The sequence below is a fragment of the Podarcis bocagei genome, assembly GCF_964188305.1.
Source record: "Podarcis bocagei genome assembly, chromosome: 2".
In the NCBI taxonomy this organism is placed as follows: Eukaryota; Metazoa; Chordata; class Lepidosauria; order Squamata; family Lacertidae; genus Podarcis; species Podarcis bocagei.
Genome location: NC_138126.1, coordinates 1048843 through 1076811, shown reverse-complemented (window position 1 = coordinate 1076811; position 27969 = coordinate 1048843). Strand labels below are relative to the sequence as shown.

Sequence of the window (27969 nt, the reverse complement as noted above, 5' to 3'; positions counted from 1 at the left end):
CACCGACTGAAACAAAGGACAATGATCAGATCTTCCCTCTGGGGGCAGGAAACTGCCAACTCCCCTTTGTCTCCTGGAAGTGACTCATGGGCAGGGGGAAAGGAAGAACCAGCCAGGTGACAGGACACTCAGGTTACCACCACAACTCCTCCCTCAACCCCTCCTTTCTGTGATGTATGCATGATGTTTCTGGGGGTGGGCTTGACCTAGAGGAGGGGAATTTCAAAAGTTTTTATAAGACTTTGCACACCATTTTTCTTTGTCTTTCCTCTCTCTTGCAAGTGAGGGGAACACCCTGTTGCAACAGTTCAATAAAGGCCAAGCCTACAGGCTGCTGTTTTGCTCCAAGTTATAACTGGTTGGTGTCTTTGTTTTGTCCAAGGGAGCACCAACACTTTGAATTGTGCTCAGAAATGTACTCAAATATTCCTCTGCAGTAAAGAAGGCAAATGGAAGCCTTCCCATTGTCTTTGTGTTTACGAATACTGCCTTAAGGAGGGATGAACAGGGTGGGCCTGTGACCTGGATTCAGGAACTAAAGTATTTACCATCACAAAAGAATGCCCAGGCTGCCCAGGTAATGCAGTTAGTGACCATTAACAGGTATCCTTGGGGACAGGTTTTCTGCTGTAGACCGCCTCCTGTGATCTATTCCTGCTGTAGACATTCTCCTTCTGTATGATATTGGGGGGGGGGGTGGTGGTCTTGGGTGGGCAATTTCAAAAGACTATATAAGGCCTTGCACACCTCCCTCCTGGTTGTGGTGAGGGGGGGGGACACTGTTGCAATAAAGATCAGGCTTACTAGCCGCTTTGCTTCTCCATATTCTCTGCTTGGCCTCTGTTATTTTCTCCTACCTATATGGAACCCACTTAAGGACTATATGGGCTCTTGGATACCCCATAAGGGGAAAGGAACAGGTTTTTTCTTAGAACAAAGGTCGTAAGACTATGTTTGGTTGGCACGCTTATTTATGGCAGGATAAAACTAAAACACACAAGAGCTCTATGAATCAGGTTATTCAGAAAATCCTTTTTACAGTATGGGATAAATATAATAATCCGCTGGAAAGAAAAACACCTCTTTGGCTTCCACCCACAAAAGCAACAGCTTTTTAAAAAACGCAATACGGAAGAAGCAATGGGCAACTTACAGAGATCTTTTGGACTTTTCGGAAGAAGAAATAAAACTGAATAAACAGGATGAGGTGGGAGGTGTGGTGGCGGATTGGTTTCAATACCATCCAATCATCTTCTTTGGACAAGATAAAGGGAGAGGCTCACAGTTTGAAAGAGATATTATAGCGAGGAAAGAGAAAGTGTTTCCCAAATTTCAGGTAGAAAACTGTCCAATCTGAAGAAATGTGCATGCACACGAAAGCTCATCCCCAGAACAAGCTCAGCTGGTCTCTTGGGGACCCAGCCAGGCGCCCCACGACCCCAGGGAGACTGGGGAATAAGAGGTGATGGAAGGGGCGGGGTCTGTGTCGAGGCTCCTCCCCCTTTTCCTTTAACCCTTCCCTGGACGCCCTCTCTCCCTTTCCCCAGCCAGGCGCCCCCAGGGAGAATGGGGGGCCTCAGCCCCACCCCCAGCCCGGCTTGGGCTCCTCCTTCCCCTTCCCTCTCTCGGCCCCCCAGGAAGGAGGAAGGGGAGTCTGGCGGGGCTGCTGCTGCTGCTGCTGCCCAGGAGACCTTGCAGGTCTGGGGTCCCCCCTCCCCCCCCCTGGGTCGGGGCCTGGATCGGGGCCCCTGTCGACGGGCCCCAGGGAGGGCGCTCTCCTTGCGGGGGGGTCTCTTCCTCCTCCTCCCCCCTCTATCCCCCCCCTTCTCTCCCTCCCCCTTTACCTCTTGGTCCTCCGCCTCCCTGGCTCCGGATTAGTCCGCTCTCCTTGTCTGCAAGAGAAAGGGCGGCGGCGACGGGGGGAGGGGGGGCTCTTCAGCGACGCCCCTCCTTCTTTCCCTGTCTGGCCACTTCCGGCGCGTTTGGCAGCGCCACTTCCGGCGCCTTTCCCGACGCGCGTGTCCCTAGAGCTACGTCCGCAGAGCAGCCCCTCCCTGTGTCCGGAGGGGAAGGCGAGGGGGCGGCGCTGCCTGGGGGCTCCTGCTCTGGGGGCTCCATGGGGACCCGGCCCCCGCCCCCCCCAACTGGGCCAGTGGAGGCCGGGGGGGGAGGGTCTCCTTCTGGGCCTCCTTCTGCAGGCCAAGCCCTCAGCCGGGGTCCTTCTGCAGGCAGAGCAAGGGCTTCGCCCCCTGACAGCCCAGCCCAGCTGCAAACACCAGCCCCTCCCCCCCCTGGATGGAGAGGTGTCCTTGAGTGTGGCCTTGTCCCTCCCATGCAAGACCACCACAGTCCTGGGAGAGGAAGGGGGGGGAGCATTTCTGCAGGCTGAGGTCCATCCATCCATCCAGCTGCCCAGGCCCCAGCACCTCCCCCTAAGAGGGAAGGGTCCCAGTCTGGAAATCCCCCCTTCCTGCTGGAGATGAGGCAGTGAGGGACTCCAGACAGAGAGAGGCGCCCTTGCTCTGGAATTCCCTCCCCAGCAGAGAGACTTCAAAAGCCCCCCCCCCCCATGCCTCCCCCTTCCCTCATTTAGGAGGGAGACTTTTCATCTTGTGGTTGGGTCATTTCAAATCCAGTTTTTCTCTCTCTTAATACTGTTGTTGGTTTCCTTGTTTGAATTATTCTGTTCACTGGTGATATTTCACACAGCGTTTGTGAATGCAAAGCAATTCTGGCTCTTGTGATCCCTGCAGGGTATTAAGTGTTGTTCTAACCTCCCTATTGCAGGTGGAAAGAGGAATGTGGGGCTTGCTTATAATATCTTAGGGTGGCAGGATTAAGATTTGGGACTGGGACTTTCAGATTCAGAGCCACTTTTCGCATGAGATTTCTTCCAACTACTGGAGGAAAGTATGTCTGAGGTTTATGACAGAAATATAATTATTACGGGTGAATTTAATGGAGTAGGATCACTGGTCTATGACAGATCACTGAGGGAAAGTGTCTCAGAAGAAGGCAAAATACCAAATACTAATTATTATGGGTGTATTTAATGGAGTAGTGTACCATATATGGTGGCAATGTAGCAAAATAAAGAAAGTTTGGGAGGAAATCCACCTTGAACTAGAGAAAAAGTTAAGAATCTCATTTATTAGGAAACCAGAGGCATATCTGTTGGGCATTACTGGTTCAGATATTCCTAAAAAATGTAAAGATCTTTTTTGTATGCAACAGTGGCAGCAAGAGTTCTTATAGCTACAAGGTGGAAGAGTGATATAATTCCTTCTAGACAAGAGTGGATACAAAAATTGACTGAATATGCTGAATTAGATAGCCTATCTGAAAAAAAATAAAGCGAGATTTGAATTTGTATCAAAATGGGAGGCCTTCAGAACATATCTTAAACAAAATTATACCATGTTAAAATCTGCAGCAGCTTTTGAGTGATCCCAGCAGTTTTTAATAATTGCTTATATAAATATAAATATTTATAGATTGTGAAAATATTAATAGAAAAAATAGTATTTTGATATGGCAGTAAATTCATGTAAAAAGAATTAAGGAATAAATGGGAGGTCGGGTATAAAAGATAATGAGATTTTTATTTTTATTGTAACATGAAATTGCAATCACTAATTTATGCCATAATTTTTATCTTATTAACAGATTGTGTTAATTTTCTTTTCTTTTCCCTCCCCTCTTAAGTTGTAACGTTTTTCGGTATTGGGTTTTTGTTTTGTTTTTTGGTATGTAATAAGCATGGAAATAAACATGGGGGGAGAAACCAATTTAAAAAAAGGAAAAATATATAGCACCCAGGAAGCGAGTTGCTGTTGGGGGTCTCTGCCCCTTTCTCCCCCCACCTATTGCCCCCTTCCCCACCCTACAGCTCTGCCTTGTTGTCCTCTCTGGCCCTCCACTGCCATCGCTTTGCTATTCTATTCCGATTTCCTTTCCTGCAATACAAAGAGCTGGGGGCTCTCCAAGGACGCGCCCCCTCTGGGGACTGAAGTGTGGCTGCACACGAAAGCTCATACCAATAACAAACTTAGTTGGTCTATAAGGGGCTACTGGAAGGAATTCTTTTTTATTTTGTTTTGATTATATCTTACATTATGCTTACTATTGTGAGATCCTACCTTCATGTCTATACATGAAAGATTTAAACTTTGACTGAAACTCCATCTATATTCTTGACATTTACATGACTTCTCCTATGTCTGAGCTTGTTGACGTCTCCTCTGGTTTCCACTTCTACTGAAGTTCTTTCCACACGCCATCCATTTAAACGGTTGCTCTCCTGTGTGGGTCCCTTGATGCATATCAAGCTCTGTATTCTGCCTTGTACATTAAAAAGGATTCTCCCATGTCAGTTCCTTGATGTTTTCTAAGGCTTGGTGCATGCGGTCAGCTGAAGGAGTGCTCAGATAGGAAAATGTTCTTGGATCGAGATCTCAATCTGTCAACATTGTTGGGCTGAGTGAGTGTTCATTCTTTCCAGAACCAACTGATAGTTTTTGAAAGCTCCAGAACACATTTTAGGTTTATCTGGGAGGAAAGAAACCAAGAATTAAATATAAAATTATAATGGATACTTAGGAGAGAGGTGGATTCTGACTGCCAGATTTATGTTTGTACTATGAGGCCTCTGCCGGCTTAAGAAGTGTGTGATAGTGAAAGACACTAAGCTACTGGATTTAGAAGGTCATGAGAACACCTTTGGTTGGCATGTTTATTCATGGTATCAAAAAACTAAAACACACAAGAGCTTTGTGAATCATGTTATTAGGAAAAACAAATTTAGAGTATGGGATAAATATAAGTATCTGCTGGAATGAAATACACCTTTTGGGTTTTCACCCACAGAAGCAATAGATTTTAAAGGATGCAATATGGAATAACAACGGGCAACTTACAAAGATCTTTTGGACTTTCCGGAAGAAAAAATAAAACTGAATAAACAGGGTGAGGTGGGAGGTACAGCAGTGGATTGGTTACAATGCCATTAAATTATCTTTTTTATACAAGATAAAAGGAGAGGTTTTGTGACTCAAAGTTTGCACACTGAAAGAGATATCATTGAGAGTAAAGAGAAAGTGATTTCCAAAATGTAAGAGATACTATTGGAATGGGAAATAAAAGACAAACTGGTAAAATCAGCAGTGATACACTAGGCCAGAAATATAAGTCATAATTAGAGCTGGGCGATATATCGTCCAAGACTGCCTTGAAGTTAACATTGTGGTAACTGTTTCCTAATATTTGAGCCGACAATATATTGCGAAACACAATGGGTGTAAGGACTAGGCGATATCTGGCTTCCAACATCGTGGTCTCACCAGCTAAACATTGCAATGTTATCACCATCTAAACCTCACAAGATCACTTGGTGAATGTTGCCAGATAATGGCCATGGGCCATTATCACTCCTGCAGAGATTGTCCCTGGGCCTGACCAATGCAGTGCGATGCTGGAAAACGCGTTTGTGCATGTCCGCGGCGATGGAAATAGCTTCTGCACAGGCTGCTTGGGGTCTAGTTTGAGGCCTGCATTTTCTCATTTTAGCTGTAGGTATAAATTCACGGCCAAAAGCCTTATTGATACACAATTTTCCATCCGATGCCTGCTTACTCGGAAGTAAGTCCTACTCTGCTCCCATGTGCGGAGCCAGCAGTTCAGGCAGTTCTGCTAGCAGGAGGCCAAAGGACCCAGAGCGGTTGGCAACAGCAACAATAAGATAATTACCGGTACATCAATAGTATGCATTGTTCTGCTGGCAGGAGGACTCCCTCGGATCATGTCCAGTTGCAAAAGTGCAAGGAGGCTTTCCACCCTCAGGGCCCAGAGGGGGATCCTGTCTTGGGGCAGCTGGTGGAATTGGAGGAAGCTGACCCTTAGCACTCTGGGTTTGGGACCTACCGGAACCTCCTTCCACATTATACTCATCCATATTGTTTCTCGCCTGCGTCATTTTGGGGATAGCATTCTACACACACTTATGTCACCATGTGCCCCCCTCCCAACATTGCTCTGAGATGCTCTGGTACGGCCCCTTCTTCCCTGTGCCCCCTTCCCTCCTCATGCAAGACGTGCAGCTGGGAACAGAGCCCTTCCTGGTTCTGCCAGGGAATGCCCCTTTTATTTCTCCTGCCACAAAATATATCTATACACATTATATCTGACATAATGTATCTATAAATCAAAATAATAGATCAGGGTTTCAAGATTATCTTTGGCATATAATAGGTGCTTTCAATCTTTCTGTGTCTTCATGGTTCCACTATTGCAATTATAACAATGGGACTTATGCTGCTGTTCCAATAATCTTAGTCTAACTCTGCTTCCAAAGCAACACCACGTCTCAGCTCCACTTTGAGCAACTCTCCATTCCCAGATACAAACATTTCCAGCTCCCTCCACCAAACACCAAAACCAGCTCAGTCTCAGTCCATCCTCATTCAGAAGCAACACTACAGATTCACGTTAAATATTATATTCTACTTACTATTGTGAAATGTTACCTTCATTATTTAAATACATGTCTATTTTTTTAAAATGATATTTATTAAGGGTTTGGAAAATACAGAAAAAGGAAAAGAACAATAAAAAATAAACAAATCAAACAATACCTTACAATACATCAATAAAAGCAAAAAAACTAAAAAGAACAAAAAACAATACAATAAGACAGCAAAACAGCAAAAAGAGAACACAAACATCTTTCAATAACCTTTCTTTTTTTCATGCATAATTTTTATTAGTTTATATAGGAACAGAATACAAAAATTCAAAAATTTAATAACCTTTCAACTCATTTCCTTAGTTCTTTGACCTCCTCACACCTCCCCTTTTGTATTCCCGTTTAAAAGTCCTTTCAGCAAATCCTTAGCCTCTGTCATTTATCTTTACTCAGTATCTTAACCTATTATAACCATGTGTTTATAACCATTATCAATCCATATTTACATATTCTTAATAATCTTTTTACCAATACCACTTATTTTCCATCCGATATCATTTTAACATTCCTTAATTTTACAGTATTTCTGCAAGTAGTCTTTAAATTTCTTCCAGTCTTCTTCCACCGACTCTTCTCCCTGGTCTCGGATTCTGCCAGTCATTTCAGCCAATTCCATGTAGTCCATCACTTTCATCTGCCATTCTTCCAGTGTGGGTAAATCCTGTGTCTTCCAATACTTTGCAATCAGTATTCTTGCTGCTGTTGTTGCATACATAAAAAAGGTTCTATCCTTCTTTGGCACCAATTAGCCGACCATGCCCAGGAAGAAGGCCTCTGGTTTCTTCAGAAAGGTATATTTAAATACCTTTTTCATTTCATTATAGATCATCTCCCAGAAAGCCTTAATCTTTGGGCACGTTCACCAAAGGTGAAAGAATGTACCTTCAGTTTCTTTACATTTCCAGCATTTATTATCGGGCAAATGATAGATTTTTGTAAGCTTGACTGGTGTCATATACCACCTATATATCATTTTCATAATATTCTCTCTTAAGGCATTACATGCCATAAATTTCATACCTGTGGTCCACAACGGTTCCCAGTCAGCAAACATAATGTTGACTTTGATTTTCCACCTGGAAGCCTTTTTTTGTCCAAATTATATACCTCTCTTATTAGATAATAATGAAGCCAATCTCGCACTCTACTTTTTAATTTCTCAAAACTCTGCAATTTCAATTTATCTCCTTCTTGCTCCAAGATCTCCCAATATTTTGGCCACTTGACCTCCATATTGAGCCTTTTCTGAGCTTTTGCCTCCATCGGTGACAACCACCTTGGGGTTTTATTTTCAAGTAAGTCTTTATATCGTATCCAGACATTAAACAGTGCTTTCCTGACAATATGGTTTTTAAATGCCTTATGTGCTTTAACCTTGTCGTACCACAAATATGCATGCCACCCAAAAACATTGTTGAAACCTTCTAAGTCCAAAATGTCTGTGTTCTCAAGAAGCAGCCAGTCCTTCAACCAGCAGAAAGCTGCTGATTCATAATAAAGTTTAAGGTCTGGCAGGGCAAATCCCCCTCTTTCTTTTGCATCCGTTAGTATTTTAAATTTTATTCTGGGCTTCTTGCCCTGCCAGATGAATTTAGAAATGTCTCTCTGCCACTTCTTGAAACAGTCCATTTTATCTAAAATTTGTAACGATTGGAACAAAAACAGCATTCTTGGCAATACATTCATCTTTATAGATTATTTAAATACATGTCTAGACAACATTACATGCAAACAACAAAAGCTCACATACGCTGCATGCGTTTAAGATTGATTTCCTGTTATTGATGTGAACGAAAGTATATAAACTTATATAAGGACACTTATGAGAAGAAGTGGAAGGAAATAAAAAAAGAATTAGAGACTTGGGGAAAATTGAATTTGTCCCTGTGGGGGAGAATATCCACAGTTAAAATGATGGTATTGCCAAAGATGATTTTTATGTTCCAAACAATACCTATAATTAGAGGCGTAAAGTGTTTTAAGGATTGGCAGAAAGACCTTGCCAAGTTTATTTGGCAAGGGGAAAAGACCACGCATAAAATTTAAGCTACTAACAGAGTTGAAGGAAAAAGGAGGCTTCGCGGTCCCTGAGCTTAAACTGTACTTTGAGGCAGCGTGCTGGACATGGATTAAGGAATGGATATTAATTAAAAACACGGAAGTCCTAGATCTGGAGGGATGGGATATTGTGTACGGGTGGCATGGCTACATAGGCTATAACAAGGTTAAATCTCACAAAGGATTTTTAAATCATATTGTGAGAAGGGCATTATATGAAGTATGGGAGAGGAGTAAAAAATCAGTAGTAACCAAAACACCATGGTGGCTGCCACCAATGGAATCTATGTCGGTCCACAGGCTGAATATGAACAGCGATTGGCTAACATATAAGGATTTAGTAGAGGAAACAAGTAGTGATCCGAAAATAAAGGACCTAGGCGAATTGAAACAGAAGGGAATAACCTGGCTGGAGTATTATCAATTAAAAGCCGCCCTTGAAAAGGATAAAAGAACCAAAGGATTTGACAAAAAAATATCCTATCTAGAGAAGGGTATTTTATATAATAATCAAAAGACACTTTCTAAAATGTACAAACTACTTTTGAATTGGCAAAGAAAGGAGGAAGATATCAAAGAAATTACAGTGAAATGGGAGAGGGACCTGGGACATACGATCAAACCCAATATTTGGAACGAATTATGGACTAAAAATATAAAATTCACGGCTTGTTTCCTTATCAGGGAAAAATCTTATGAAAATGTACTATAGGTGGTACCTGACCCCTGTAAAACTTGCAAAAATAAATAAATCAAACAATAACAAGTGCTGGCAATGTAAGGAACAGATAGGAACATACTACCATATGTGGTGGTCCTGTCTAGATACAAAGATTTTGGAACATGATTTATGAAGAGATAAAGGGATTGATAAAAACTACATTTAGCAAGAAACCGGAAGAATTTTTACTAGGGATGGTTTCAGATAATATTCCCTAAAACAAAACTAGGCTATTTATGTATGCAAAGTCAGCAGCAAGGGTTATAGTGGCAAAACACTGGAAAGATAAAAATATACCCACTAAAGAGGAATGGGTAGTCAAATTGTGCGAGTACTTGGAGCTCGCAAACCTGACGGATGCAATAAGAGATAAACCTAAAAAATTGGTGAAAGAAGAATGGGAATGTTTAAATAATTATTTAGGGGACAAGGGCTCAGCAAGAAAGACCTGGCTATGTTTAGAATGATACCGCATAGAGAAATGCTCCCTGATACCAAGATGAGGGATTCCTTTGGAATGCAGATAAGAGTTAATTGGTAAGAATAATGATCTCTTGAGTTTGACGGAAGTGTACAATAGATGAGCTTTCCTGCCTTGGCTCATCTTCCTTTTTCTTTTTCTCCTATTTTTCTTTTTTCTTTTCTTTTATCTTTCCCATAGTTGCTTATGTTCTGTGTCATGTACTTCAATATTTTTTGTGTTTTTGCAGGTTTTTTTCTTCATTACTATCAAAGAATTTTCCTTTGTAATTTTTGACTGTTTATATTTATATGTACCTGTTTAAGCAAAATAAAAGCTATTAAAAAAAAGTGTCAACTTGGAGAGAAACAGGTCCTACACTCTAAAAAGTGTTGCATAATAACCAAAGCAGGATGAACACTCCTTCTGTCTAAATCCTTTCTCTTCTTCAAGTTAATTGATGGCCTGAAGGTGTTTCCACTATTACGGTTCTTACCCCTCGAAGTCTTTTGATGGTTTGTAAGACTTCCACTACAACTGAACCTCGGTCCACTTCCCTAGAATATATATTGTTGCTCCCCTGTATGAGTTTGTTGATGTTTTGTAAGAGCTCCACTTGTACTGAAACTCTTTCCACACTCCATGCATTTAAATGATTTCTCCCCTATGTGACTCCGTTGATGAAGTCTAAGTTTTCCACTCTCAGTGAAGTTCTTTCCACATTCCATGCATTTAAATGGTTTCTCCCCTGTGTGAGTCCGTTGATGTCTTCTAAGGTGTCCACTCTGACTGAACGTCTTTCCACACTCCATGCATTTAAATGGTTTCTCCCCTGTGTGAGTCCGTTGATGAATTCTAAGTTGTCCACACTTACTGAAGCTCCTTCCGCACTCCATGCATTGAAACGGTTTCTCCCCTGTGTGAGTCCGTTGATGGTTTCTAAGTGATCCACTCTCAGTGAAGCTCATTCCACATTCCATGCATTTAAATGGTTTCTCCCCTGTGTGAGTCCGTTGATGTCTTCTAAGGTGTCCACTCTGACTGAAGTTCCTTCCATACTCTATGCATTTAAATGATTTCTCCCCTGTGTGAGTCCGTTGATGAAGTCTAAGTTTTCCACTCTCAGTGAAGCTCTTTCCACACTCCATGCATTTAAATGGTTTCTCCCCTGTGTGAGTCCGTTGATGAATTCTAAGTTGTCCACTCTTACTGAAGCTCCTTCCGCACTCCATGCATTGAAACGGTTTCTCCCCTGTGTGAGTCCGTTGATGGTTTCTAAGTGATCCACTCTCAGTGAAGTTCTTTCCACATTCCATGCATTTAAATGGTTTCTCCCCTGTGTGAGTCCGTTGATGAAGTCTAAGTTTTCCACTCTCAGTGAAGCTCTTTCCACACTCCATGCATTGAAACGGTTTCTCCCCTGTGTGAGTCCGTTGATGGTTTCTAAGTGATCCACTCTCAGTGAAGTTCTTTCCACATTCCATGCATTGAAACGGTTTCTCCCCTGTGTGAGTCCGTTGATGGTTTCTAAGTGATCCACTCTCAGTGAAGTTCTTTCCACATTCCATGCATTTAAATGGTTTCTCCCCTGTGTGAGTCCGTTGATGAATTCTAAGTTGTCCACTCTTACTGAAGCTCCTTCCGCACTCCATGCATTGAAACGGTTTCTCCCCTGTGTGAGTTCGTTGATGAATTCTAAGTTGTCCACTTTGACTGAAGCTCTTTCCACACTCCATGCATTTAAATGATTTCTCCCCTGTGTGAGTCCGTTGATGGTTTCTAAGTGATCCACTCTGACTGTAGCTCTTTCCACACTCCATACATTTAAATGATTTCTCCCCTGTGTGAGTCCGTTGATGGTTTCTAAGTGATCCACTCTGACTGTAGCTCTTTCCACACTCTATGCATTTAAATGATTTCTCCCCTGTGTGAGTCCGTTGATGAATTCTAAGGCTTCCGCTAGTAGTGAAGCTCTTTCCACACTCCATGCATTTAAATGGTTTCTCCCCCGTGTGACTCCATTGATGAATTCTAAGGTGTCCACTATGACTGAAGCTCTTTCCACACTCCAAGCATTTAAATGGTTTCTCCCCTGTCTGAGTCCGTTGATGAAGTCTAAGTTTTCCACTCTCAGTGAAGCTCTTTCCACACTCCATGCATTTAAATGGTTTCTCCCCTGTGTGAGTTCGTTGATGAATTCTAAGTTTTCCACTCTGACTGTAGCTCTTTCCACACTCCATGCATTTAAATGGTTTCTCCCCTGTGTGAGTCCGTAGATGAATTCTAAGGCTTCCGCTAGTAGTGAAGTTCTTTCCACACTCCATGCAATTAAATGGTTTCTCCCCTGAGTGAGACCACTGATGTTTTCTAAGGTTTCCATTGTCAGTGAAGCTCCTTCCACACTCCATACTTTCAAATAGTTTATGTTCTCTGTTTTCACACTCCATGTATTTAAATGGTTTCTTTGTTATTCCCATTGGACATGGCCCACCAGAATTCTGACTGCCTTCTCCATTGTCTTCTTTCAATGGGGTGGGGAGAAAATCCTATTTGTTTTCTAGGAAGAGAACAAAGGAATATTACACACCTCAATTAACACCTGCTCTTATTTTAACGTCTTGTACAATCTCTCCTGTCCTCCATATGTTCCAAATGTTTAGGAAAGGCAAATGAAATAATGTAAAATAATGGTCATGCATCATCAGCCTTTTATAGCCCTTAATTATTGTTAATGAAGCAGCATTATCTTACAAAACGGTTGAACTGTGGGGGTTTATGTTTTATAAAAAATGGTTTCTCACAGGAAAGGGAGCTGCTCTATGTTCCATGAACCTGCCCACTATTTATCAGGGTCCTAAATTCATCATGAAGTTCTTCATCTTCTGCACTATAATCCTCCACCCCTTGGGCCACATTTTGTCCCCTTCGACCTCTAGATCTTTATTCATCACCTGCACAGTCCCTTTGGCCTCAGGATGTCCATATTGACCATTTTGGGAGACCCATATATGTCTAGTGACAAGGCTTGGTGCTTGTGGTCGGTTGAAGGAGTGCTCAGTTGGAGAATGTTCTTGGGGTTGGACCTCCATCTCTCAGCCTTGCATTCTTGAATGGAGAGAGCTGGAGATGCAGAAGGAAAGCAGCTGGAGCCTGACTGCTGGGAAGGCCAGATTGAGACACCCACCCCAATTATGATTTATAATAATTATATGCCACCAGGTCTTGCACCTGCCTCCTGACACTGGCTTATCTTAGCGGAGATTCCCTGTCCAGGCCTCTCTCACTGTTCTTCCTCCTTTGCCGTGGGTGACCTAGGGCTTCTGGATATTCTAGCTCTGCTCCAACTGGGAATTATTTATTACATTTGTATACCTCTCTTATCTGAAGATCACAAGATAAAAATATGTGTGACACTGAAAAAGGTGAGTATTAAAGGTGAATAATACCCATTGTCCCCTTCATGGATCACTGCCTTGCCATGGCAAAGGGGCTTAAATAACTCAGAGAAGCTATGAACTATGCCGTGCAGGGCACCCAAGATGGACAGGTCATGGTGGAGAGTTTTGACCAAACGTGATCCACCTGGAGCAGGACCCGGCAAGCCACTCCAGTATCCCTGCCAAGAAAACTCCATGGACAAAGACAACAGGAATATAAAAGTTATGATGCTGGAAGATGAGCCCCTCAGGTCGGAAGGCGTCCAACATGCTACTGAGGAAGAGCGGAGGTCAAGTACAAGCAGATTCTGAGCTGATGAAGCAGCTGGGCCAAAGCCAAAAGGACGCTCAGTTGCGGATATGCCTGGAAGTGAAAGCAAAGTCCAATGCTGTAAAGAAAAATATTGCATAGTACCCTGGAATGTAAGAACCATGGACCTGGGTAAGTTGGATGTGGTCAAAAATGAGATGGCAAGAATAAATATTGACATCCTGGGCATCAGTGAACTAAAATGGACGGCAATGGGCGAATTCAGTTCGGATGACCACCATATCTACTACTGTGGGCAAGAAAGACATGGAGTGGCCTTCATAAGTCAACAAAAGAGTGGCGAAAGCTGTACTGGGATGCAATCTCAAAAATGACAGAATGATCTCGATATGATTCCAAGGCAGAACTTTTAACATCACAGTAATCCAAGTTTATGCACCAAGTACGGGTGCTGAAGAAACTGAAATCGACCAATTCTATGAAGACTTACAACACCTTATAGAAGTGACACCAAAGAAGGATGTTCTTCTCATCATAAGGGATTGCAATGCTAAAGTAGGGAATCAAGAGATAAAAGGAACAACTGGCAAGTTTGGCCTTGGAGATCAAAACGAAGCATGGCAAAGGCTAATAGAGTTCTGTCAAGAGAACAAGCTGGTCATCACAAACACGCTTTTCCAACAACACAAGAGACGACTCTACACATGGACATCACCAGATGGGCAGCATCGAAATCAGATTGATTATATTCTCTGCAGCCAAAGATGGAGAAGCTCTATACAGTCAGCAAAAACAAGACCTGGAGCTGACTGTGGCTCAGATCATCAGCTTCTTATAGCAAAATTCAAGCTTAAACTGAAGAAAGTAGGAAAAACCACTGGGCCGGTAAGATACAATCTAAGTCAAATCCCTTATGAATACACAGTGGAAGTGAGGAATCATAGAATCATAGAATCATAGAGTTGGAAGAGACCACAAGGGCCATCGAGTCCAACCCCCTGCCAAGCAGGAAACAGGAACAGGTTTAAGGATTTAGATTTGGTGGACAGAGTGCCTGAAGAACTATGGATGGAGGCTCGTAACATTATACAGGAGGCAGCAACGAAAACCATCCCAATGAAAAGGAAATGCAAGAAAGTAAAGTGGCTGTCCAACGAGGCCTTACAAATAGCGGGGGAGAGAAGGCAAGCAAAATGCGAGGGAGATAGTGAAAGATACAGGAAATTGAATGCAGATTTCCAAAAAATAGCAAGGAGAGACAAGAAGGCCTTCTTAAACAAGCAATGCAAAGAAATAGAGGAAAACAATAGAATGGGGAAAACCAGAGATCTGTTCAAGAAAATTGGAGATATGAAAGGAACATTTTGTACAAAGATTACCATAATAAAGGACAAAAGTGGTAAGGACCTAACAGAAGCAGAAGACATCAAGAGGGGGCAAGAATACACAGAGGAATTATACCAGAAAGGTATGGATGTCTCGTACACCCCAGTGCTGACCTTGAGCCAGACATCCTGGAGAGTGAAGTCAAATGGGCCTTAGAAAGCACTGCAAATAACAAGGCCAGTGGAAGTGATGGTATTCCAGCTGAACTGTTTAAAATTTTAAAAGATGATGCTGTTAAGGTGCTACACTCAATATGGCAGCAAGTTTGGAAAACTCAGCAGTGGCCAGAGGATTGGAGAAGATCAGTCTACATCCCAATCCCAAAGAAAGGCAGTGCCAAAGAATGCTCCAACTACCACACAATTACACTCATTTCACACGCTAGCAAGGCTATGCTTAAAATTCTACAAGGCAGGTTTAAGCAGTATGTGGACCGAGAATTCCCAGAAGTGCAAGCTGGATTTAGAAGAGGCAGAGGAATCAGAGACCAAATTGCAAACATGCGCTGGATTATGGAGAAAGCTAGAGAGTTCCAGAAAGACATCTACTTCTGCTTCATTGACTATTCAGAAGGCTTTGACTGTGTCGACCACAGCAAACTATGGCAAGTTCTTAAAAAAATGGGAGTGCCTGATCACTTCATCTGTCTCCTGAGAAATCTCTACGTGGGACAAGAAGCTACAGTTAGAACTGGATATGGAACAACTGATTGGTTCAAAATTGGGAAAGGAGTACGGCAAGGCTGTATATTGTCTCCCTGCTTATTTAACTTATATGCAGAATTCATCATGCGAAAAGCTGGGCTGGATGAATCCCTAGCCGGAATTAAGATTGCCGGAAGAAATATCAACAATCTCAGATATGCAGATGACACAACCTTGATGGCAGAAAGTGAGGAGGAATTAAAGAACCTTTTATTGAGGGTGAAAGAGGAGAGTGCAAAATATGGTCTGAAGCTCAACATCAAAAAAACGAAGATCATGGCCACTGGGCCCATCACCTCCTGGCAAATAGAAGGGGAAGAAATGGAGGCAGTGAGAGATTTTACTTTCTTGGGCTCCATGATCACTGCAGATGGTGACAGCAGCCACGAAATTAAAAGATGCCTGCTTCTTGGGAGAAAGGCGATGGCAAACCTAGACAGCATCTTAAAAAGCAGAGACATCACCTTCCCAACAAAGGTCCGTATAGTTAAAGCTATGGTTTTCCCAGTAGTGATGTATGGAAGTGACAGCTGGACCATAAAGAAGGCTGATCGCCGAAGAATGGATGCTTTTGAATTCTGGTGCTGGAGAAGACTCTTGAGAGTCCATGGGACTGCAAGAAGATCAAACCTCTCCATTCTGAAGGAAATCAGCCCTGAGTGCTCACTGGAAGGACATATCCTGAAGCTGAGGCTCTAGTACTTTGGCCACCTCATGAGAAGAGAAGACTCCCTGGAAAAGACCCTGATGTTGGGAAAGATGGAGGGCAGAAGGAGAAGGGGACGACAGAGGACGAGATGGTTGGACAGTGTTCTCGAAGCTACCAGCATGAGTTTGACCAAACTGTGGGAGGCAGTGGAAGACAGGAGTGCCTGGCATGCTCTGGTCCATGGGGTCACGAAGAGGCAGACACGACGAAACAACTAAACAACAACAAACATCCATTGTGGGGAAGAAAATAAAGAAGATGAAACCAGTGGTGTGTCTACCTGAATGTACACTTTTTCCCCTTCCTCCCTCCACCTCCAAGGGTCCCCTTTCCCCAGAGGACCCCCTGGCCAGCTCAGCCTTCCTCCCAAATCTCTCCTCATCCCAGGAGGGAGACTGGGGGGGGGGGAGGTCTCCATCCCGGCCTCTCTCGCCCCCATTAACCCTTCCATGGACTCCCCAGTCTCTCTCCCCCCCCCAATATATAGATATATTTTGCACCTCTTTTCCCTCCTCCTCTGCAGAGCTGCTCCTCTTCCAGGAATGTGGATCAGGCTCCTCCCCTCCCCCTTGCCCCCTCCAAACCTCCCTGCCTCTCTAGGAAGCGGAGCTCACTGACCGGGGGGGGGGGAGGAATGAGTGGCCCCTCCCTCCCAGGACAGACAAATTCTCCTTCCAAACAAGCTCCATTTTCTTGATTCTTTCCTGAGAGGGTCCCGGGTTCGATCCCCGGAGACAGCATGGAAAGAGACCCACCCCCACCTCCGAAAAAGTCCTCCGGGGCAGGAAGGTGACATTCCCCCTTCATCTCTTTTAATCACTTGCTGGGAGGGGGGGGTCCTGTCAGTTTCACACCCATTTCCCGACGGGGGGGGGGGGAGGCAGGGCCGAGGTGTAGGATGTCCTTGTTACAATAGCCCTGCAAAGTAGGCTGGAGTTGCTACACACTTTTGGGACTTAGAGAGTAACTTAAAGCTAATGGGACCCCTGACCATTAGGTCCAGTCATGGCCGACTCTGGGGTTGCGGCGCTCATCTTGCTTTATTGGCCAAGGAAGCCGGCGTACAGCTTCCGGGTCATGTGGCCAGGACTAAGCCGCTTCTGGCAAACCAGAGCAGCGCACAGAAACGCCGTTTCCCTTCCCGCTGGAGTGGTACCTAATTATCTACTTGCACTTTGACCTGCTTTTGAACAGCTAGGTTGGCAGGAGCAGGGACCAAGCAATGGAAGCTCACCCCGTCACGGGGATTAAAACCTTCTAATCAGCAAGGCCTAGGCTCTGAGGTTTAACCCGCAGTGCCACCCGCGTCCCTGGAGAGTAACTTACGGCAACCCTAAAGGGCAGTCCAGTGTCAAAATTACGGGGGCCTCTTTTAAATAGGGGCTGGTGTTTGAACTTGGGCTTTGCTAATGTTACGGAATTGGCAGGGGGGGGCACTTGTGTGAGAGCAGGTTTCTTTGGCCGTCTCCCCCTTCCTTGGTTGCCCCTTCTACTTTCCCATGGTGAGTCCAGCCGAATTTGCCTATGGCGTGTGGTACATATCTCCGCCTTCAGACGGATGGAGCCAGGCAGCTTTCTGGGTCGTGTGCCCAACTTTTCATGAGCACTACAGCTGCTTGTTACAGAGGGTGGGGGCCGATTCCAGTAGGTTTATGATATTAACTCTTTCCACGCTCATTTATGATGCTCAGAAGCAGGTGACCCTTTCCTAGACCTTCCTAGACTTTCTAAAATACACTGAGACCATCTTATAACATATCCCCGCTATAACACACAAGTTCTATTTAAATCCTAATATTTACTATACCTAAACATTGAGCACCACAAACTAATAATAATAGTAATAGTAATAATATTTTATTATTTATACCCTGCCCATCAGGCTGAGTTTCCCCAGCCACTCTGGGCGGCTCCCAATCGAGTGTTAAAAACAATACAGCATTAAATATTAAAAACTTCCCTAAACAAGGCTGCCTTCAGATGTCTTTTAAAAATAAAAATAAGATAGCTGCTTATTTCCTTGACCTCTGATGGGAGGGCATTCCACAGGGCAAGCGCCACTACCCAGAAGGCCCTCTGTCTGGTTCCTGTAACCTCACTTCTCACAATGAGGGAACCGCCAGAAGGCCCTCGGCGCTGGATCTCAGTGTCCAGGTTGAACGATGGAGGTGGAGTTACAGATAGGTAGCCGTGTTGGTCTGCCATAGTCAAAACAAAAAAAATTCCTTCCAGTAGCACCTTAAAGACTACATAAGGCCTTGCACACCTCCCTCCTGGTTGTGGTGAGGGGGGGGGGGGACACTGTTGCAACAGGGTAATAAAGATCAGGCTTACTAGCCCCTTTGCTTCTCAGTATACTCTGGTTGGCCTCTGTTATTTTCTCCTACCAATATGGAACCCACTTAAGGACCATATGGGCTCTTGGATACCCCATAAGGGGAAAGGAGCAGGTTTTTTCTTATAACAAAGGTCGTAAGAATATGTTTGTTTGGCACGCTTATTTATAGCATGATAAAACTAAAAGACACAAGAGCTCTATGAATCAGGTTATTCAGAAAATCCTTTTTACAGTATGGGATAAATATAATAATCTGCTGGAATGAAAAACACCTCTTTGGCTTCCACCCACAAAAGCAACAGCTTTTTAAAAAATGGAATAGGGAAGAAGCAATGGGCAACTTACAGAGATCTTTTGGACTTTTCGGAAGAAGAAATAAAACTGAATAAACAGGATGAGGTGGGAGGTGTGGTGGCAGATTGGTTTCAATACCATCAAATCATCTTGTTTGGACAAGATAAAGGGAGAGGTTTTTGGACTGAAAGTTCACAGTTTGAAAGAGATATTATGGCGAGGAAAGAGAAAGTGTTTCCCAAATTTCAGGTAGAAAATTGTCCAATCTGAAGAAGTGTGCATGCAAACGAAAGCTCATCCCCAGAACAAGCTCAGCTGGTCTCTTGGGGACCCAGCCAGGCCCCCCACGACCCCAGGGAGAATGAGGTGCTGGAAGGGGCGGGGTCTGTGTCGAGGCTCCTCCCCCTTTTCCATTAACCCTTCCCTGGACTCCCTCTCTCCCTTTCCCCAGCCAGGCGCCCCCAGGGAGAATGGGGGGCCTCAGCCCCACCCCCAGCCCTGCCTGGGCTCCTCCTTCCCCTTCCCTCTCTCGGCCCCCCAGGAAGGAGGAAGGGGAGTCTGGCGGGGCTGTTGCTGCTGCTGCTGCCCAGGAGACCTTGCAGGTCTGGGGTCCCCCCTTCCCCCCCCCTGGGTCGGGGCCTGGATCGGGGCCCCTGTCGACGGGCCCCAGGGAGGGCGCTCTCCTTGCGGGGGGGTCTCTTCCTCCTCCTCCCTCCTTCTCTCCTTCCCCCTTTACCTCTTGGTCCTCCGCCTCCCTGGCTCCGGATTAGTCCGCTCTCCTTGTCTGCAAGAGAAAGGGCGGCGGGGGGGGCGGCGGGGGGAGGGGGGGCTCTTCAGCGACGCCCCTCCTCCTCCTCCTCTCCCTCTCTGGCCACTTCCGGCGCGTTTCCCAGCGCCACTTCCGGCGCCTTTCCCGACGCGCGTGTCCCTAGAGCCACGTCTTCAAGAGCAGCCCCCCCTCCCTGTGTCCGGAGGGGAAGGCGAGGGGGCGGCGCTGCCTGGGGGCTCCTGCTCTGGGGGCTCCATGGGGACCCGGCCCCCGCCCCCCCCAACTGGGCCAGTGGAGGCCGGGGGGGGAGGGTCTCCTTCTGGGCCTCCTTCTGCAGGCCAAGCCCTCCGCCGGGGTCCTTCTGCAGGCAGAGCAAGGGCTTCGCCCCCTGACAGCCCAGCCCAGCTTCAAACACCAGCCCCTCCCCCCCCTGGATGGAGAGGTGTCCTTGAGTGTGGCCTTGTCACTCCCATGCAAGACCACAACAGTCCTGGGAGAGGAAGGGGGGGGAGCATTTCTGCAGGCTGATGTCCATCCATCCATCCAGCTGCCCAGGCCCCAGCACCTCCCCCTAAGAGTGAAGGGTCCCAGTCTGGAAATCCTCCCTTCCTGCTGGAGATGAGGCAGTGAGGGACTCCAGACAGACAGAGGCGCCCTTGCTCTGGGATTCCCTTGCCAGCAGGGAGACTTCAAAAGCCCCCCCCCCATGCCTCCCCCTTCCCTCATTTAGGAGGGAGACTTCTCATCTTGTGGTTGGGTCATTTCAAATCCAGTTTCTCTCTCTCTTAATACTGTTGTTGGTTTCCTTGTTTGAATTATTCTGTTCACTAGTGATATTTCACATAGCATTTGTGAATGCAAAGCAATTCTGGCTCTTGTGATCCCTGCAGGGTATTAAGTGTTGTTCTAACCTCCCTATTGCAGGTGGAAAGAGGTATGTGGGGCCTGCTTATAATATCTTAGGGTGGCAGGATTAAGATTTGGGACTGGGACTTTCAGATTCAGAGCCACTTTTCACATGAGATTTCTTTTTTTTTTAATGAGATATTTATTAAAGTTTTCAATATATTACAAAAGAAAAAACAAACAAAGTAGAATCAAAAGGAAATACAGAAAATAAAAATAATTAACAGAGTAAAAAGAAAAAAGCAAACCCCTTCCCACTGTAGAAAAAGGAAGAAAAAAGAAGAAAAAAATCAATAAAAAGAAAACAAAAAAGTGGCAAAAATACAAAAAACCCTAACCTTTAAAAATATTTTAAAACAAATTCATTGTTTTCAGACCCTTAACTGTCATAGCCTTCTTTCTTAGACTTCCTCCTCCTCCCTTCCTTTGTATCCTAGTTATTAATTATCCCAGCAAATCCTTTCCATTCCATGTTTCATAAAATTTTGTCATTACATTACCCTAGACTATTTTGATCCTATCTTTCTATAATAGAATAAACCTTAAAATTTAAAACTTAAGTTTTAACCTTACCAGCTTCTTATAATCATAATATTCTTTCATAATTCTTTAAGCATCTTTGCTAAAGCCAGGTAATTTCTTCCAACATTTTTTCTATCATTCATCAACTTTATAAAACATTCTAGTAATAAAAAAAAGAAAGGTACAAACAAATCCAATTTTTTTCCAACGTCCCTTCCTCCTGGTTCCGGGTTTTGTCAGTCCTTATTCTCATCAGACTAGCCCATTAACCTGGTATCCTTATGTCCGAGGCCCTCAAGTCACTTCCATGGCCCTTCCGCGGCTCTTCTTCATATTTATAGCTGTAATTTCCCTTTATCTCCTGCTCGTGGTAACTCCAGCTTGACAATGTCTCTTGCTCGTGGTAGCTCCCACTTGACAATGTTTTTAACCCTTCTCGACAGATCAGACCCTTTTCCGTAATCGTCGCTGCATTCCATGTAGAATTTAAAAGCATGTTTCAAGGGCCCTCCAAAATTGAGAGCCTCCGTAATCCTGAACATTTCGCAGCCCATTACCATATTTATAAAGTCCAGACATCCCAACATAGGGGGGTCAATCCAGCCCCCCATTTCCAAACCACACCAAGTTTTTCCTTTCCAGATCTGGCTTTTCAAATTCATTTGTACAATCCAAAAGATCATACTCCTGTTGGGTCTGTTCTGTCAAAACACACTCCTGATTTAATGCCACAACCTCCTGTTCTGTCAAAACACACTCCTGGTTTAAATCCTGAGTGGGCTCCACATGTTTTCCCACTGTCTGGTCAAAATGTTCCACTGCCTGTTGAAAGATTTCTAGTCGAAGTCACCATCCAGTTCACCTTTTCATGTAATTCTTCCAGCAGAGCATTTGTTTTGTAAAAAGCACACAACAAGGCTTCTGAATGCATTGTCCTACAAGGTCACGTACTTGTTCCCACGGTTATTCTGTAACAGATGTCGCTTCCTTGGAGTTAGTTACAATTTCACAAGCTTCCCCTAGGGGGAAGACTTATGTTTATTCTTGCTACAGAATTTCCTTTTTTGAGATACTTTGTCCATATATATTCCTTTAAAATGCAAAAGGGAGCAGTGGAATCGCAAAATTTCTCTTCTTTTAACTATCTGTCAAAAAGCAGTTGTCTTTGGTCAATGAACTTCCACGTCAGTCCTGACACCCCGCTCCAGGGTCAGGACGGAGGAAAATTAAAATCACTTCAAACAGTCCCCCCCCAAAAAAGGTTCACAATTTAAAATGTTGAAATCCAATCTTTTAAAAACGATTTTCTAAGCTCTAGTTTAAATTGCCTTTGCTTTGTTCTGTTTACAAAAGAACGGAAGAGTGACTTCCTGTTTAGCCCTTTCCGTTCCGTACCAAATTCAAGTTAAGTTTTTTAAAGTCCGATTCTGCCCTACTCACAAATCTTTGTTTGATATCCAATTGTTCAAACTCTCGGTACTCACAGGTGCTTATTTTAGAGTCCAAATTGTCCCAGGAAAAAGGCAGCGCTCTCCGGCAACAGCTATGCGGCTTCGCTCCATGGAAATAGCGATTGACACAGCACGACGCCGCTTCCCCCTCCTCACTTCGGAGCCCGTTAGTGGGCTCCTTAGCTGATTGGGGGGGCGCTAGAGGTGCCCGCCGAGTCCCATGGTCACAGGCTTCATCCGCATGTGATTTTAAAAGGGTCCCCGCTTCGCCATAGCGGAGAAGACCCTGTTTACCGCGGAGCCAGTCCCTCCAGTTCAGAGGGAGTCCGCCATTGCCGGTGGCGCCACCCCGGAAGTCCTCTTTTCACATGAGATTTCTTCCAACTATTGGAGGAAAGTATGTCTGAGGTTTATGGTAGAAATATAATTATTACGGGCGAATTTAAGGGAGTAGTATCACTGGACTATGACAGAACACTGAGGGATTGTGTCTCAAAAGAAGGTAAAATACCAAATACTTTTTTGATATGGTTACAACAATGGATCTACTAGATCAGGGTCAGCAGACTTTTTCAGCAGGGGGCCAGTCCACTGTCCCTCAGACCTTGTTGGGGGCCGGACTATATTTCGGGGGGAAATGAGCGATTTTGGCCTGCCCACAAAGAGGCCTGAAGATGTTTGGGTTTACCTGTCCCAGTTGTCGTCCCAATAGCCCCAGTTGGGCTTCTCCAGCCAGGTGCCAGGGCAGGGCAGGAGGCTGCGTTGGCCGGAGAAGACAGAAGCAGCAGCCCCGGCGGAGCTTTCCAACTTTGCTGGAGTCTAGCCCTGCGGATGCTGGATTGATCAGAAAACGTGAGATGGGAGGCAAGCAATGAGGAAGGAAATCAGTGGCCAGAAGGACTGATCGTTTATTTGTTGCAACAAAGGTCTCAATCTCTAAGAAGAGCAAAAAATAATATGTCCAGAACAAAGATGACATGAGTTTTTAATAGTTCCCACAACACATTCTCACAGTGTCATCAAAACATCACAGGTATGTCCCGGAAGAGGAGTGGTGTTGGGCAGAAATCTGTGATCCAGACATGCCCATGTCAAGCACGCAGACCTAGTGGTGGGAGGAAAAAATCCTTAAATGAGAGACACGGGGGAATGATTAATGGACTTCAATGTCTGTACACTAATGCGCAAAGCATGGGAAATAAACAAGATGAGCTTGAGCTCTTGGTACAGCAAACTAAATATGACATAATAGGCATCACTGAAACCTGGTGGGATAAGTCCCACGATTGGAATGTAATAATGGGGGGATACAATCTATTTCAGAGAAACAGACCAGACAAGAAAGGAGGAGGAGTGGCGTTATATGTCAGGGATGTGTATACTTGTGAAGAGATCCAAGATTTAGAACCTCAAAGCCAAAGTGAAGAGCATTTGGGTCAAAATTAAGGGAGAGAAGAATAACAGTGACCTCATTGTGGGAGTTTACTATAGATCCTCAAGCCAAACGGAGGACATAGATGATGCCTTCCTGGAACAGATGGCCAAGCATGCAAAAAGAAGGGAGATAGTAGTAATGGGGGACTTCAGTTACCCGGATATTTGTTGGATGTCAAACTCAGCCAAGAGCATAAGGTCAAACAGATTCCTCACTGGCCTTGCAGACAACTTCATTGTCCAGAAAGTGGGAGGAGCAACAAGAGGAACAGCCATTTTAGATCTGCTCCTAACCAATGTTGATGACCTGGTTAGTGGGGTAGAAGTGGAAGGATCATTAGGCGCGAGTTATCATGCTCTTCTGAAGTTTACTATACAGCGGAAAGGAGCAGCCAAGCATACTAGGACTCAATTTCTTGACTTTAAGAAAGACGACTTCATAAAACTTAGGGAAGTGCTGGGTGAGATCCCATGGACAGTAATACTAAAAGGAAAGGGAGTTCATGATGACTGGGAGTTTGTTAAGAGGGAGATAGTAAAAGCAAAACTTCAGGCAATACCAATGAGACGTAAACATGGAAGGTGCCTAAAGAAGCCAGGGTGGCTATCTAAAGAACTTTTAACTGAATTAAGATTTAAAAAGGATGTGTACAAAAAAATGGAAAAGGGGGGAAACCACCAAAGAGGAATTCAAACAAATAGCCAGCACGTGTAGACACAAAGTCAGAAAAGCTAAAGCACAGAATGAACTCAGGCTTGCTAGAGAGGTTAAAAGCAACAAAAAAGGCTTTTATGGGTATGTTCATAGCAAAAGGAAGAACAAAGAAATAGTGGGGTCACTCAGAGGAGAAGATGGTGAAATGTAAACAGGGGACACAGAAAGGGCTGAACTCCTCAATGCCTTCTTTGCCTCAGTCTTCTCCGATAAAGAAAACAATGCCCAACCTGAAGAATTTGGAGCAAATGATTCAGCAAAGGAAACACAGCCCAGAATAACTAAGGAGACAGTACAAGAATACTTGGCTAGCTTAGATGTATTCAAGTCTCCAGGGCCAGATGAACTGCATCCAAGAGTATTAAAAGAACTGGCAGATGTGATCTGATAACCAATGGGAGTCATCTTTGAGAATTCCTGGAGAACAGACTGGAGGAGGGCAAATGTTGTCCCTATTTCCAAAAAGGGGAAAAGAGAGGACCCAAAGAATTACAGCCCAGTCAGTCTGACATCAATACCAGGGAAGATTCTGGAGCAGATCATTAAGCAAACAGTCTGTGAGCACCTAGAAAGGAATGCTGTGATCACCAATAGTCAGCATGGATTTCTGAAAAATAAGTCACGTCAGACTAACCTGATCTCGTTTTTTGACAGAATTACAAGCCTGGTAGATGAAGGGAACGCAGTGGATGTAGCCTACCTTGATTTCAGCAAGGCATTTGACAAGGTGCCCCATGATATTCTTGTAAAGCTGGTAAAATGCGGTCTTGACTATGCTACCACTCAGTGGATTTGTAACTGGCTGACTGACCAAACCCAAAGGGTGCTCATCAATGGTTCCTCTTCATCCTGGAGAAGAGTGACTAGTGGGGTGCCACAGGGTTCTGTCTTGGGCCCGGAGAACTGGGCCAAAAGAAACAAGATGAACTTTAACAGGGAAAAATGTAAAGCATTGCACTTGGGCAAAAAAAATGAGAGGCACAAATACAAGATGGGGGACACCTGGCTTGAGAGCAGTACATGTGAAAAGGATCTATGAGTCTTGGTTGACCACAAACTCGACATGAGCCAACAGTGTGACGCAGCAGCTAAAAAAGCCAATGCAATTCTGGGCTGCATCAATAGGAGTATAGCATCTAGATCAAGGGAAGTAATAGTGCCACTGTATTCTGCTCTGGTCAGACCTCACCTGGAGTACTGTGTCCAGTTCTGGGCACCATAGTTCAAGAAGGACACTGACAAACTGGAACGTGTCCAGAGGAGGGCAACCAAAATGGTCAAAGGCCTGGAAACGATGCCTTATGAGGAACAGCTAAGGGAGCTGGGCATGTTTAGCCTGGAGAAGAGGTTAAAGGGTGATATGATAGCCATGTTCAAATATATAAAAGGATGTCACATGGAGGAGGGAGAAAGGTTGTTTTCTGCTGCTCCAGAGAAGCGGACACGGAGCAATGGATCCAAACTACAAGAAAGAAGATTCCACCTAAACATTAGGAAGAACTTCCTGACAGTAAGAGCTGTTCGACAGTGGAATTTGCTGCCAAGGAGTGTGGTGGAGTCTCCTACTTTGGAGGTCTTTAAGCAGAGGCTTGACAACCATATGTCAGGAGTGCTCTGATGGTGTTTCCTGCTTGGCAGGGGGTTGGACTGGATGGCCCTTGTGGTCTCTTCCAACTCTATGATTCTACAGAATCAACCCCTTAGAATTCTAAGTTCTAAGAGGTTCAATGAACAGATGGTTTGCAGTGGAAGAGATCTGCACAAGTAGCTAAGTGTGAAGCAGTAAAAATGAAAGTGCAACCTTGTGAGAAGAATACTCCACACATCTTGGGGTCTTTGTGTAATAATTGTGCAAGTCAGACTTGAGGCAAACGCTGAAGGCTCTTCAGGGCTGGCAACCTCTTCCCAATCCCACTGGGTTCCAACAACCGCACTAAAACTTAACTGTACAGAATAGGCACCTGAATGCAGAAGCCAATATAAAGGGGTGGCTGGTAGTGGAGGTGGTGAAAGGCGTAAGTTCCGAGTTTTTCATGTGAGCTAAAACTCAGTCTGCTTGGCTGTTTTTTTATAAAAATAAAAACCAACATGCTATAATATTATTGTTTTAGTTAAATAAATTGTTTAAGTGGTAATTAAGGAAATGGTTATTTTTCTCCTTCCAATAAATTACACCAGAACTGTTGTCCAAATATAGACAGTTAACTTATTAAACCTCAGAATGATTTCATAATTATCTGTCTATGCATTTCTAACAGTGTAACCAAATCAGAAATTTTTGATTTAAACAGAATCATACTAGTGATTTACCGTAAATTGTGATTGAAATCAATTTGCTTTATATCAAACCCACCCTGATTGCAATCTACCACAATGTCTGAAATAAGAATGGCACTATACAGAGGCAAACAGGAGAATGTCCTGGCAACGGCTACTACTTAGGGGTCTGAAAGGGATAAATGAAAATATTATCAATCCTCACACACTCAGTTTCATCAGCAGGGAAGCCAAGATGCATCCAAGCAGGACTTTTGGGTTTGCGCTAGGCTATAATTGGTGGTATTCAGGACAATCCAAAGTATGGAGATGAGTCCTAGTGAATACAGATAATCTGGGACTGCCAGACTGCCAGCAGGGAGACTGGGGTATAAAATGTGATGGAAGGTGTTACGGAAGGGGGGGGCATGTCTTCTTCACTACAATATATTTGCTCAATTTCTCTAGGACTCCTTCACCTCTCCCCTGTCCTCCATAATCTCTCAAGTAATCCAGTCAAAATCACTCTGCCAAACCTTTCCTCCGGGCAATGCCAGGTGACAGACTACGTCTTCTCAGGATGTGCTTATCTGCGCATATCTCCAGCTCTGCATATTCCCCCCTCCCTCCTCCATATCTCCAGCCCTCTGCATATTCCCCCCTCCCTCCTCCATATGTTAATCTGTGTAACCCAACCTCTCCTTAATGTATTCATGATGTAACTGGGATGTATTTTGCACTGTATTCTGGGACATGGAGGGAGTTTCAAAAGTTCATGTCACCCCTTTCTCGCTGTTCAATCTCGCCTTATTGTTGCGCAATAAACTTGGATCTTCTGCAGTTTACTCCTGCGTCCGGCTGAGCTCATTTTTCTTCTGCAGGGACCCACGGATTTAGCCCGATGAGCTGGGTGGCAGAGTAACCCCGCACCCAGATTTTTCCGTAACAGTTGGCTGCCCAACGTGGGGCTTGCGGTTCTCCCGAGCTGCTGACTGGGGGCCCCGAAATCTTCAGCCGG

General features: G+C 44.5%; 3 protein-coding genes across 4 annotated transcripts in view; all 3 read right to left on the bottom strand.

The window, feature by feature from the left end:
• Positions 1-27969, bottom strand: part of LOC308579715 (uncharacterized protein) — a gene marked incomplete at its 3' end in the record, with an annotated part of 192928 nt that overhangs the window by 112735 nt on the left and 52224 nt on the right. The gene's annotated exons all lie outside the window — the stretch shown is intronic.
• Positions 1-27969, bottom strand: part of LOC308580586 (uncharacterized protein) — a 91258-nt gene that overhangs the window by 28782 nt on the left and 34507 nt on the right. Inside the window, exon 2 of one of the 2 annotated variants that reach the window (XM_081182448.1) lies at positions 9926-12316. The exons of the other annotated variant lie outside the window; for it this stretch is intronic. Coding sequence (XP_081038574.1) covers positions 10317-12236 — 1920 coding nt within the window. The 5' untranslated portion in view covers positions 12237-12316 and the 3' untranslated portion in view covers positions 9926-10316. Of the gene's footprint in view, positions 1-9925; positions 12317-27969 lie in introns of those variants that run through there. 2 annotated transcript variants of the gene reach the window in all.
• LOC308580639 (uncharacterized protein) overlaps positions 3584-27969 on the bottom strand; it is an 88253-nt gene continuing 63867 nt past the window's right edge. Inside the window, exon 2 of the mRNA XM_081182590.1 lies at positions 3584-4548. The gene's annotated coding sequence lies outside the window, so the exon portion shown is untranslated. The remainder of the gene's footprint in view (positions 4549-27969) is intronic.